At 51.7% G+C, this 12,619-nt stretch overlaps 1 protein-coding gene across 1 annotated transcript in view; it reads left to right on the forward strand.

Moving 5' to 3' along the window:
* Positions 1-12,409, forward strand: part of LOC135096253 (SNF-related serine/threonine-protein kinase-like) — a 27,221-nt gene extending 14,812 nt beyond the window's left edge. Inside the window, exons 2-10 of the mRNA XM_063997620.1 lie at positions 1-123; positions 779-960; positions 1,511-1,782; positions 2,934-3,075; positions 3,438-3,650; positions 4,819-4,953; positions 7,991-8,116; positions 10,054-10,146; positions 10,294-12,409. The exon at positions 1-123 is cut by the window's left edge and continues 9 nt beyond it. Of these exons, the coding sequence (XP_063853690.1) occupies positions 1-123; positions 779-960; positions 1,511-1,782; positions 2,934-3,075; positions 3,438-3,650; positions 4,819-4,953; positions 7,991-8,116; positions 10,054-10,146; positions 10,294-12,304 (3,297 nt within the window). The 3' untranslated portion in view covers positions 12,305-12,409. The remainder of the gene's footprint in view (positions 124-778; positions 961-1,510; positions 1,783-2,933; positions 3,076-3,437; positions 3,651-4,818; positions 4,954-7,990; positions 8,117-10,053; positions 10,147-10,293) is intronic.
* The last annotated feature ends 210 nt before the right edge of the window (positions 12,410-12,619 follow it).

Genomic DNA, 12,619 nt, shown 5'->3' on the forward strand with positions numbered 1-12,619 from the left:
AGTGGCGGGTATGATGGGAAGATTGCGGGGCTGTACGACCTGGAGGAGACCCTGGGGCGTGGCCACTATGCCGTCGTCAAGCTGGCGCGGCATGTCTTCACTGGGGAGAGGGTGGCCGTCAAGGTATGGGGAGAGAGAGAGAGAGAAAGAGTGTGTGTGTGTGTGTGTGTGTGTTTGTGTGTCAGGTATTCAGTATTGTTTATGTGTGTGTGTGTGTGTGTGTGTTTTGGTGAGAGAGAGAGAGAGAGAGAGAGAGAGGGAAGATTTGTTTTGTGTGTGTGTGTGTGTGTGTGTGTGTGTGTGTGTGTGTGTGTGTGTGTGTGTGTGTGTGGAATATTTAGGTGTGTCTGGGTGTGTTGGGTGTATTTGTGTGTGTGTGTGTGTGTGTGTTGGTGTTTTGACAATGGGAGAGTGAGAGGGAAGGTGTGTTTTGTGTGTGTGTGTGTGTGTGTGTGTGTGTGTGTGTGTGTGTGTGTGTGTGTGTGAGAATAGTGGTAGTGTCACTTTAACCTAACCTAACCAGATCCCTGTATTTTCCTTTTAACCTAACTTAACCTAATCTATCTAACCTTGCCTAACTTAACCTCTCTCTCTCTCTCTCTCTCTCTCTCTCTCTCTCTCTCTCTCTCTCTCTCTCTCTCTCTCTCTCTCTCTCTCTCTCTCTCTCTCTCTCTCTCTCTCTCTCTCTCACCTCACCTCACCTCACCTCACCTCACCTCACCTCACCTAGCCTACCGTACCCTAAGCTAAGCACACTCATTCTCCCTCTCTCCCGCAGGTGATAGACAAGATGAAGCTGGATGAGATGTCTCGGGCACACTTATTCCAGGAGGTGCGGTGCATGAAGTTGGTGCAGCACCCTAATGTGGTGCGGCTTTATGAGGTGATTGACACCCAGACCAAGCTGTACCTCATCCTGGAGTGGGCGGACGGTGGCGACATGTACGACTATATCATGAAGTGAGTCCTCGCCTGTACGCTGAGAAAAACAATGAAAAATACACTCAGATTATCGGAAACGCGCCTAAAAATTTTTCTCGGACTCGGAAACGCACTTAAAAAATTCACTCGGACATTGGAAACGCGCTTCAAAAAATTCACTCAGACATCGGAAACGCACTTAAGAAATTCACTCGGACATTGGAAACGCGCTTAAAAAATACATTCAGAAATTTAAAAATACACTGGAACATTAAAAAAAAATACACTCAAACATATGAATTGTGTGTGTGTGTGTGTGTGTGTGTAATAATATTATCTCTTAAAAATGCAATAAATAACACCAAAAAACACCTTAAACATAAATAAACACCCCAAACACCAAAAAAACACCCTAAACATCAAAAAACACTCAAAAAAACACCAAAACACCCCTAAAACCTAAAAAAAAAACTCTACAAAACACCCAAAAACATCCAAAACAACAAGAAAAACACCCATAAAACACCCAAAAACACTCAAAAACACCCTAAAACCACCCCCATTATTCGTCACCACCATCTCGCCACAGACACGACAGGGGACTGGACGAGGGGGCAGCCTGCAAGTACTTCCGTCAGATAGTTCACGCCATCAGCTTCTGCCACAAGCTTCACGTGGTGCACCGGGACCTGAAGCCGGAGAACGTGGTGTTTTTCGAGAAGCTGGGCATGGTGAAGCTGACCGATTTCGGCTTCAGTAATAAATTTTGTCCCGGGCAGAAGCTGGAGACCTCTTGCGGTTCACTGGCTTACTCTGCGCCCGAGATACTCCTTGGGGATTCATATGATGCCCCAGCTGTAGGTAAGAGAGTGTGAGAGGGTGTGAGGGGATGGGAGGGACTGGGAAGGGCTAGGAGGAGCTGAGAGGGACTGGGAAGAGCTGGGAGGGGCTGGGAAAGGCTAGGAAGGAGCTGAGAGGCTGGGAAAGGCTGTGAGGGACTAGGAGAGGCTGGGAAGGGATGCAAAAGGGTGAGAGAAGCTGGGAAGGGCTGAGAGAGGTTGAGAGAAACTGGGAGAAGCTGGGAGAGGCTGGGAAAGGCTGAGAGAGACCAAAATGGGTTGGGAAGGGCTGGGAGAGGCTAAGAATGGGTTGGGAAGGGCTGGGAGAGGCTAAGAATGGGTTGGGAAGGGCTGGGAGAGGCTAAGAATGGATTGGGAAGGGCTGGGAGAGGGAAGGGCTGGGAGAGGCTAAGAATGGGTTGGGAAGGGCTGGGAGAGGCTAAGAATGGATTGGGAAGGGCTGGGAGAGGCTAAGAATGGGTTGGGAAGGGCTGGGAGAGGCTAAGAATGGGTTGGGAAGGGCTGGGAGAGGCTAAGAATGGGTTGGGAAGGGCTGGGAGAGGCTAAGAATGGGTTGGGAAGGGCTGGGAGAGGCTAAGAATGGGTTGGGAAGGGCTGGGAGAGGCTAAGAATAGGTTGGGAAGGGTTGGGAGAGGCTAAGAATGGGTTGGGAAGGGCTGGGAGAGGCTAAGAATGGGTTGGGAAGGGCTGGGAGAGGTTAAGAATGGGTTGGGAAGGGCTGGGAGAGGCTAAGAATGGGTTGGGAAGGGCTGGGAGAGGCTGAGAGGGACTAGGAGAGGCTGGGAGGGGCTGAGAGAGGCTGAGAATCTTAGAGAGGCTTTGAAGAACATGGGAGGGGCTAGGAAAGGCTGGGAGAGGGCTTATGTATGTGTGTGTGTGTGTGTTTGTTATGTTTATTAAATGTTTTCTTGTCTCTATCACCCTCTTCCTTCCTTCCTTCCTTCCTTCCTTCCTTCCTTCCTTCCTTCCTTCCTTCCTTCCTTCCTTCCTTCCTTCCTTCCTTCCTTCCTTCCTTCCTTCCTTCCTTCCTTCCTTCCTTCCTTCCTTGCTTCCTTAACTCCCTGCCTTTATCAAGAACCCAAACAATTTATTTATATTTCACCACAACCCAACCTAACCTGACCTGACCTAACCTAAGTACCGCCCCCACAGATATCTGGTCATTGGGGGTCATCCTGTACATGCTGGTGTGTGGCCATGCACCGTTTCAAGAGGCTAACGACAGTGAGACTCTAACGATGATCATGGACTGCAAATATACCATTCCTGAGCACGTGTCCCAGCCCTGCAAGGAGTGCGTACTTGTGTGTGTGTGTGTGTGTGTGTGTGTGTGTGTGTGTGTGTGTGTTTGGGTGTGTTTGAGTGTTTGGGTGTGTTTGGGAGATGTGTAGCAGTGTTTAAGAGTGTTTTGAATGTGTGTGTATATGTGTGTGTGTGTGTGTGTTAGAATAATAATAATGATAATAATAATGATGATCATAATAATAATAATAATAATAATAATAATAATAATAATAATAATAATAATAATAACAATACACAACAACAACATTTCCACTTAAAAACACACACACACAAACACACACACACCCCAAACAACCCCAAAAAAATCCCAAATCACCCCAAACCAGCTTAACGACCCCAAAACACCCACAGCCTCATCGCACGCATGTTGATTCGAGACCCAGGCAAGCGGTCAACCCTGGAGGACATTGCGCGGGACCCTTGGCTGATGCAGGACCCCGGATGGCGCACTGAAGCTGAGGTCCTTCCTTTGGTCTCTCGGCAGCACCTGACTGAAGAAGACCATGCTCATATTATTCACAGGATGGTGTCGGGGAACATAGCATCAATGGAAGAAATTTTAGAGTGAGTAGGGGTGTGTGGAAGGGTGTGTGGGTCTTTGCTAGGGGTGTCAGGGTGTGTACAAGTGTGTAACGGGTGCTTCTGAGTGTCAATGCGGGTGTAGCAGGGTTCGGGTATGTTTGGGAAGTGTTTGGGAGGCTGTGGGATGATGTGGCAGTGTTTGGGAGGCTGTGGCAGTGTTTTGGAGGGTGTGGCAGTGTTTGGGAGGCTATGGCAGTGTTTGGGGTGCTGTAACAGTGTTTGGGAGGGTGTGGCAGTGTGTGGGGTGCTGTGGCAATGTTTGGGAGGGTGTGGCAGTGTTTGGGAGGCTGTGGCAGTGTTTGGGAGGATGTAGCAGTGTTTGGGAGGCTGTGGCAGTGTTTGGGAGAGTGTGGCAGTGTTTGGGAGGCTGTGGCAGTGTTTGGGAGGCTGTGGCAGTGTTTGGGAGGGTGTGGCAGTGTTTGGGAGGGTGTGGCAGTGTTTGGGAGGCTGTGGCAGTGTTTGGGAGGGTGTAGCAGTGTTTGGGAGGCTGTGGCAGTGTTTGGGAGGGTGTAGCAGTGTTTGGGAGGCTGTGGCAGTGTTTGGGAGAGTGTGGCAGTGTTTGGGAGGGTGTGGCAGTGTTTGGGAGGGTGTGGCAGTGTTTGGGATGCTGTGGCAGTGTTTGGGAGGCTGTGGCAGTGTTTGGGAGGCTGTGGCAGTGTTTGGGAGGGTGTGGCAGTGTTTGGGAGGCTGTGGCAGTGTTTGGGAGAGTGTGGCAGTGTTTGGGAGGCTGTGGCAGTGTTTGGGAGTCTGTGGCAGTGTTTGGGAGGGTGTAGCAGTGTTTGGGAGGCTGTGGCAGTGTTTGGGAGAGTGTGGCAGTGTTTGGGAGGGTGTGGCAGTGTAGAGAGAGAGAGAGAGAGAGAGAGAGAGAGAGAGAGAGAGAGAGAGAGAGAGAGAGAGAGAGAGAGAGAGAGAGAGAGAACTAGTTTTTCATCATTATTTTTTTCTTTATTTATTTTGAGGAAAGTATTTTCAATCATATTTTGGACATTTCATATCAGAGAGAGAGAGAGAGAGAGAGAGAGAGAGAGAGAGAGAGTGTGTGTGTGTGTGTGTGTGTGTGTGTGTGTGTGTGTGTGTGTGTGTGTGTGTGTGTGTGTGTGTGTGTGCCCCCCCCTCTATTCCCCACACTCACAGTCCCTCCTCTCCACAGCGGCCTGGACAGGAATGAGTATAGCCATGTCACAGCCACCTACTTCCTGCTGGCGGAGCGAAAACTCAGGGCCCACCGACTCCAGCAGGCAAACCAAGCCAAGGCTGTGTGTGCTAGTCCCGTCATGTCTGTCAGGTGTGTGTTTGCACTTTTTTATGTTTTTGTGTGTGTTGTGGTGGTGGTGGTGGTGGTGGTGGTGTTGGTGGTATTAACACTTCTGACTGCATCTCCACTACATTCCAAAGGCTATAGTTGAAGGGACGTGGGTTTTTAAGGGTGTTTTTAGGGTTGTGGTGACAGATTAACAACATTTCTACATTGCAAAGGCTGTAGTTGAAGTGACGTGGGTTTTTAAGGGTGTTTTTAGGGTTGTGGTGACAGATTAACAACATTTCTACATTGCAAAGGCTGTAGTTGAAGTGACGTAGGTTTTTAAGGGTGTTTTTAGGGTTGTGGTGACAGATTAACAACATTTCTACATTCCAAAGGCTGTAGTTGAAGTGACACAGGTTTTTAAGGGTGTTTTTAGGGTTGTGGTGACAGATTAACAACATTTCTACATTGCAAAGGCTGTAGTTGAAGTGACACAGGTTTTTAAGGGTGTTTTTAGGGTTGTGGTGACAGATTAACAACATTTCTACATTCCAAAGGCTGTAGTTGAAGTGACACAGGTTTTTAAGGATGTTTTTAGGGTTGTGGTGACAGATTAACAACATTTCTACATTCCAAAGGCTGTAGTTGAAGTGATGCGGGTTTTAAGGGTGTTTTTGTGGTTCTGGTGACAGATTAACAACATTTCTACATTCCAAAGGCTGTAGTTGAAGTGACGTGGATTTTTAAGGGTATTTTTAGACTTCTGGTGATATTTTAACAACATTTCTACATTCCAAAAGCTCTAATCACGACAGCAGGCGTGTGCAGTAGTAGTAGTAGTAGTAGTAGTAGTGTCCAGGGTTTCGGAAGACTGAACCAGCCTCTCTCAGCACCTGCAGTCTGTCACCCACCTGTGCTGACGCTGTGGTGCTGTGAAGACATAATCTAGGGCACCACAGCTACATAGTCTACCTGTAAACAACACTTGGGAGACATGAACCAAGTGATAATGAAATAAATCAGTAAGGAAGAATAAATGGGAATGTTTGAAGACCAGCTGTTTTGGTGGGAAGAGCTCTTTTACACACCTAAATAGACCTAAGTTTTAACTGTTCATCTGTCACCTGGTTCACCTTTCCTTGCTAACAGCCACAACAAATCCTTAAACTGGCTAGAAATTTGTTGTTGATTGATAGAAAGGTTAGGTTGAGATTCAGAAACTTGATTAGATATAAGTTTTAGCTGTTCATCTGTCACCTGGTTCACCTTTTCTTGCTAAACAGCCACAACAAATCTTTAAAGCTGGCTAGAAATTTGAAAATACATCCTTTTTTAATTGTCTTCTCTTGTTGACTGATAGAAAGGTTAGGTTGAAATTCAGAAACTTGATTAGATGTAAGTTTTAGCTGTTCATCTGTCACCTGGTTCACCTTCCCTTGCTAAACAGCCACAACAAGTCTTTAAACAGGCTAGAAAATTTGAAAATATATTCTTTTTTAATTGTCTTCTCTTGTTGATTGTTAGAAAGGTTAAGTTGGAATTCAGAAACTTGATTAGATGTAAGGTTTAGCTGTTCATCTGTCACCTGGTTCACCTTTCCTTGCTAAACAGTCACAATAAGTCTTTAAACAAGCTATAAATTTGAAAATACATTCTTTTTTAATCCTTTTTGCTGTTGTTGTTTGTGAAAATGTAATTGCACTGAACTTAAGAACATAAGAAATAAGGGAAGCTGCAAGAAGCCACCAGGCCTACACATGGCAGTCCCTGTAGGAAAAAATGTTGCTTTTGTTTGTGTTTGGTAAGGCAGTGAAAGGTAGAAGTCACTGAAATAACTGTTGCAAGTGTGAGTGATCTGAATTTTCACCGCCACACGCAACACTCATTAAAATCAACATATGAACACTTTTAAATCCACAAGGAAAATGGAAAAAAAGAAAGATTTGTGCAGGTTTTATGCAGTTTAATCTTCAGACTTGCAGTTTCTAGCGAGTTTAATATTTAGAGGTAGCTGTGGAAGTAGAAATCTCATGAGACTTACAAATTAACAAAAGACGTCCCAGGCAGCAGTGTCAAGGGTGGTGCCTGGGATGCAAGAAAAATGGAAAAAAAAAAGATTCTTGCAGTTTCCATCCAGTTTAATATTTAGAACTGTGGAAGTAGAAATCTCACAGAACTTACAAATTAACAAAAGACGTCCCAGGCAGCAGTGTCAAGGGTGGTGCAGCCTGGGATGCAAGAAAAATGGAAAAAAAAAAAAAGATTCATGCAGTTTCCATCCAGTTTAATATTTAGAACTGTGGAAGTAGAAATCTCATGGGACTTACAGATTAATAAAAGACATCCCAGGCAGCAGTGTCAAGGGTGGTGCCTGGGATACAAGAAAAATGGAAAAAAAAAAAAAGATTCATGCAGTTTCCATCCAGTTTAATATTTAGAGCTGTGGAAGTAGAAATCTCACAGAACTTACAAATTAACAAAAGACGTCCCCGGCAGCAGTGTCAAGGGTGCTGCCTGGGATACAAGAAAAATGGAAAAAAAAAAAAGATTCATGCAGTTTCCATCCAGTTTAATATTTAGAACTGTGGAAGTAGAAATCTCATGGGACTTACAAATTAATGAAAGACATCCCAGGTAGCAGCGTGAAGGGTGGTGGTGCCTGGGATACATGTCACCCTGTTATGAAGGCCTGTATGCTCCTACGGTGAGTCAGGGTGAGGGTCCTCAAGGCAAGGGTCTGGCTGGCTAGCCTTGCCTCACCCATAGAGCTGTGTTGGCTGTGTTAGGGACTTTCTGAGGTGCTTCATTGTTGTTCCCTATTGCACTTCCTTACCCACTTAGAGAGAGAGAGAGAGAGAGAGAGAGAGAGAGAGAGAGAGAGAGAGAGAGAGAATAGCAGAAACCTAACTAAACTTAACCTGACCTAAATTTAACCTAACTAAACCTAACCTAACCTAAACTGAACCTAACTAAACCTAACCTAACCTAAACTGAACCTAACTAAACCTAACCTAGCCTAACTTAACCCAAACTAAACCAGACTCACCCCACCTTCCCACTCCCTCTCTCCCTTCCCCAGCAGAAAGTCGGGGGGAGCCTGGACGACAGCAGTGACTCCTCCTCCTCCTCCGAGCACCTGGCCAAACCTCAGCAGGGGTCCAAGGATGACATGTCCAACGGTATCCTGCACTCCAAGCTGTCTGAGGTATGAGAGAGAGAGAGAGAGAGAGAGAGAGAGAGAGAGAGAGAGAGAGAGAGAGAGAGAGAGAGAGAGAGAGAGAGACTGTGTGTGTGTCTGTGTGTATGTGCTTTTTCAGAGAGAGAGAGAGAGAGAGAGAGAGAGAGAGAGAGAGAGAGAGAGAGAGAGAGAGACTGTGTGTGTGTGTGTGTGTGTGTGTGTGTTCAGAGAGAGAGAGAGAGAGACTGCGTGTGTGTGTTTCAGAGAGAGAGAGAGAGAGAGAGAGAGAGAGAGAGAGAGAGAGAGACTGTGTGTGTGTGCTTTTTCAGAGAGAGAGAGAGAGAGAGAGAGAGAGAGAGAGAGAGAGAGAGAGAGAGAGAGACTGTGTGTGTGTGCTTTTTCAGAGAGAGAGAGAGAGAGAGAGAGAGAGAGAGACTGTGTGTGTGTGTGTGTGTGTGTGTGTGTGTTCAGAGAGAGAGAGAGAGAGAGAGAGAGAGAGAGACTGTGTATGTGTGCTTTTTCAGAGAGAGAGAGAGAGAGAGAGAGAGAGACTGTGTGTGTGTGTGTGTGTGTGTGTGTGTGTGTGTTCCAAACGTGCTTTACCTATCCTCCTCTCCTCTTCCTGTCACTAACATGCTTCCTTCTTGGGCGTCAAGAAGAGGAACACGAAGAGAGGGTGGAGGAGGTGGTGGTGGTGGTGGTGTGTGTGTGGCTATGGTGGTGGTGGTGGTGGCGGCGGCGGCCTGGCTTGACCTGGCTTAGCTCTCAGGTAATCATACGTCTGTACACTCAACACGCACATAGTAACACACACACACACAGTAGGGGTTATGACACGTACATGGGTTTGTTGGTGCACATAGTGAGATGTAGTACACATACGTAGATGCACACACACACACACACACACACACACACACACACACACACACATGTAGGTATTTGAAGTTGGTGCACATGGTGTGTAGGTATATTTTAGCTAGCACTGTGAACGATGCACGAGAGAGAGAGAGAGAGAGAGAGAGAGAGAGAGAGAGAGAGAGAGAGAGAGAGAGAGAGAGAGAGAGTTACCGCCAGCAGGCGGCGAAGGTTGATTCAAACCCACACGATGACACGAATCATTTATTGTATCCGATTGAATCCGGTTGGATCCGCTTGAATTCGCTTGCATTCGGTCAAAACCTGGACAAACATTAATGATGACAGACAATACTGTGTATGAGTAATGTGTGTAATAGAGGAATGATTGTGCACGTTACTTATAGGATAATGTATTGTTACACAGACAGTCGTTAGGTTAGGTGTTTGGGTGTTGGGGTAATCGTTAAGTGACGCGCACAGCCTTTCTGACAGGTGGTGTAGGTAGGTCTATCTACTTGTGTGTCTGCACCGACACACGTCCTGCCTGCACGAGTGTCCTCAGCAGAGTGTGCCTGTCGTCCTCAGTTAGTGCCTGGGTTCCTGCCCTGTCCAGTGTTATCCATTAGCGACGGTGATAAGGCCGCCCTCATCTTAGCCTCATGTCATAACAAGCATCCTTCATCTCCTTACACCAACACTACCTCAACACCCACCATACAACAAATTCGCTGACTTAGGCCTCGTCTTGGTCCTCGCCCTCACCTCCAGCTCCTTTCCTTTCCTCATTGACAAACTCGCTTGCACAACAACAACTTCTTTCACGCGCTTGGCGGTAACAGAGAGAGAGAGAGAGAGAGAGAGAGAGAGAGAGAGAGAGAGAGAGAGAGAGAGAGAGAGAGAGAGAGAGCTCATCTGTATGTATATATTTTATGTGCATGTGCAAGTGTGTGTCTCCAAGTATGTACTGTGTGTGTGTGTGTGTGTGTGTGTGTGTGTGTGTGTGTGTGTGTGTGTGTGTGTGTGTGTGTGTGTGTGTGGGGTTGCCTGTGTGGGCGGCAGCACACACACACACAGGGGTAACGGGGGCTCACCGTCCCACACAGGTGCGCGGCGCGAACCGCATCCGGACGTTCAGCATCTTGGAGGAGGAGGAAGAGGAAGAGGAAGAGGATGAGGAGGCGCGGGAGGAGGGCGAGGTGATGGAGCGCGGGCAGCGGTCGCGCAGCGGGTCGAGGAGTGGGTCGCGGAGCGGGTCGCGCAGCGGGTCCCGCAGTGGGTCGCGGCGCGGGTCGCGGGCGTCGTCGTCGTCGTCGCTGAAGGAGAAGTGTGTGCGGGACATGAAGCTGGACCTGTCCCTGCTGCACCGCCTGGAGTGTGTGCGCCGCGGCAGCGCCTCCCTGCAGGGCTCCGCCGCCACCTCGCCCTCCGCTGAGGAAGCGCCCCTGCCCGAGCCGCCCTTCCCCCTCCTCCAACATCGGCGTGGGGCGTGGCCGCGCCCGCAGCGCCGGCACCTCGCCCGCCACCACGCCGCCCAGCAGCCTGCCCCCGCAGCCGCCGCTCGCCGCGCCCGCGCCCACCGCCACCACGCTGCCGCCGCCCACGCTGCCTCCGCCTCGCGTCACGCCGCAGTCCTCCGTGTCGTCGTCCCCCACCTCACAGGCCTCGTCGCCCTCCTCCCCGGGGCCGCCGCAGCCCCCTGCCTCGCCCAAGGCCGCCGCCGCCGCCGCCGCGCAGCCCGCCTTCCTCAACCACAAGTTCAAGACGCTGCCGTCACCCTCGCGGCGCCTGCACTCCGTCCGCTCCTCGCCGCAGCTCATGCTCAACGAGATCTTCGAGGAGGGCGAGAGTGACGGCGAGGGTGCCGGCGCCGTGCCCCGCGGCGCACCCACAGGCGGCGGCGCCAGCGGGGCGGCGGCCTCCCCTGTGGTGATGCGGCGGCGGCGCCTGGCGCGCGCGCGCACGGCATCCTGCTCCTCCTCAGACGCCTCGGACGACGACAGCGACGCGCGCAAGCGGCGGCAGCAGCGCGCGTTGGTGCGGCACCTCACCAGGGAGTCGGACGACGCCGAGGACGCCCCCACCGCGCCGCCCGTGCCCGCGCCCGCGCCCGCCCCCGAGGAGGCGCCCCAGGACACTCTGAGCCCACCCCCCGGAGAGGGTGCGGCGGGGCGCGGAGGGCGGCCGCTGTCGGCGTCGTGTGATGACGACCACAAGGAGGGGGGCGGGGGCGGGCCGGGGGGCGCGGGGGGCGGCTCCACGGAGAACGTGCTGGACATCGACACCACGCTGCGGGAGAGCCGCTCCCTCAACTGCATCGTGCAGGCCAGCGGCAGTGAGGCGGCCGAGTCGCCTGGGCCCGGGGGAGGCACCGACCCCAGCGTCACTGTCTCCACGGACAACGTCACCACCATCTACATTGAGGCGGCGTCGGCGGGAGGGGGCGTGGGGCGCGGCGCGGCGCGCGGCGAGGACCGCGTGGTGATCCGCGTGACGGACGAGGACCAGGTGCCCCCCGCCTCCTCCCCGCCTCCTGCTGCCTCGCCCTCCCCCGCGCCCTCTCCCGCATCCTCCAGCCCCGCCACACCCGCCGCGTCGCCGCGCCCCGTCACGGCCAGCGACGTAGTGGTGGGTCTGATGGAGGCGCCGCGTCCGCGCCCCGCCTCGGACACGCCCGCGGAGGCGCCGCCCGGCCCCGCCATCACCAAGTCTGCCTCGCACCTGGACGCGCTTAGCGGGTGCGGGACGGGGCGTGGCGGGGCGGGGCAACCGCTGCGCCCCAGCGCCACCAACGGCTCGCTGGGGGCGCCGCGAGCGCACTACGCCGTGGACATCAACCAGAACGCGGGGGCGCGCAAGAACAGGGGGAGCGGGGCGAGAGGGCCAACGGGGCGCTGGCCATCCAGGGCACCTCCAAGTGCTGCAGCCTGTCCTGAGCCCCGCCCCGCGCCCAGCCCACCCCTCCCCGCCCTGCCCCGCGTGCAGCCCACCCCCTCCTCCGGCTCTGCCCTGCTCTGTGCCAGCCCGCCACGCCAGCTGTCTCGTCTTCGCTGCTGCTGTAATACATATACATACGTACATACACGGGGCCGTGGTCTGACACACTGCGCCGCGCCTCCACTGCTTCCAACAGGCCGCAGGCAAAGTTACGGGTGTTTGATCGTGTGTGAACGGTTGAGGCGGCAAATAACGCTATTTCTGCCTCGTGACGGGAGCAACACGCGTGAGGAGCGGCTGGTCATCGCTGTGGCCTTGGAACACTGGCGGCGCGAGCACAGCGCCTCAGAACACAGCCAGCATAGAGACAGTTATTTATCCGCCCCGCTTCGCACCCCTGCCCACTCGGTGTTTTTGTAAATAATATTCTGAAAAGACAACTGTACACACACACACACACACACACACACACACACACACACACACACACACACACACACACACACACACACACACACACACACACACACACACACACACACACAGACATCACCCATACCACACTCCTGCCCCTTACCTCCCCCTCTCCCTACTACTCCTGGCAGGTTCCGGGAGTGCCCCATCCCCTCCCCTCATCCCCACCCCCCTAACCCCCATACAGGTTGCATTTATGTGTTAAAGGAACATATAAGGAATGAGAGAGAGAGAGAGAGAGAGAGAGAGAGAGAGAGAGAG

This window comes from Scylla paramamosain, unplaced genomic scaffold, assembly GCF_035594125.1.
Source record: "Scylla paramamosain isolate STU-SP2022 unplaced genomic scaffold, ASM3559412v1 Contig3, whole genome shotgun sequence".
In the NCBI taxonomy this organism is placed as follows: Eukaryota; Metazoa; Arthropoda; class Malacostraca; order Decapoda; family Portunidae; genus Scylla; species Scylla paramamosain.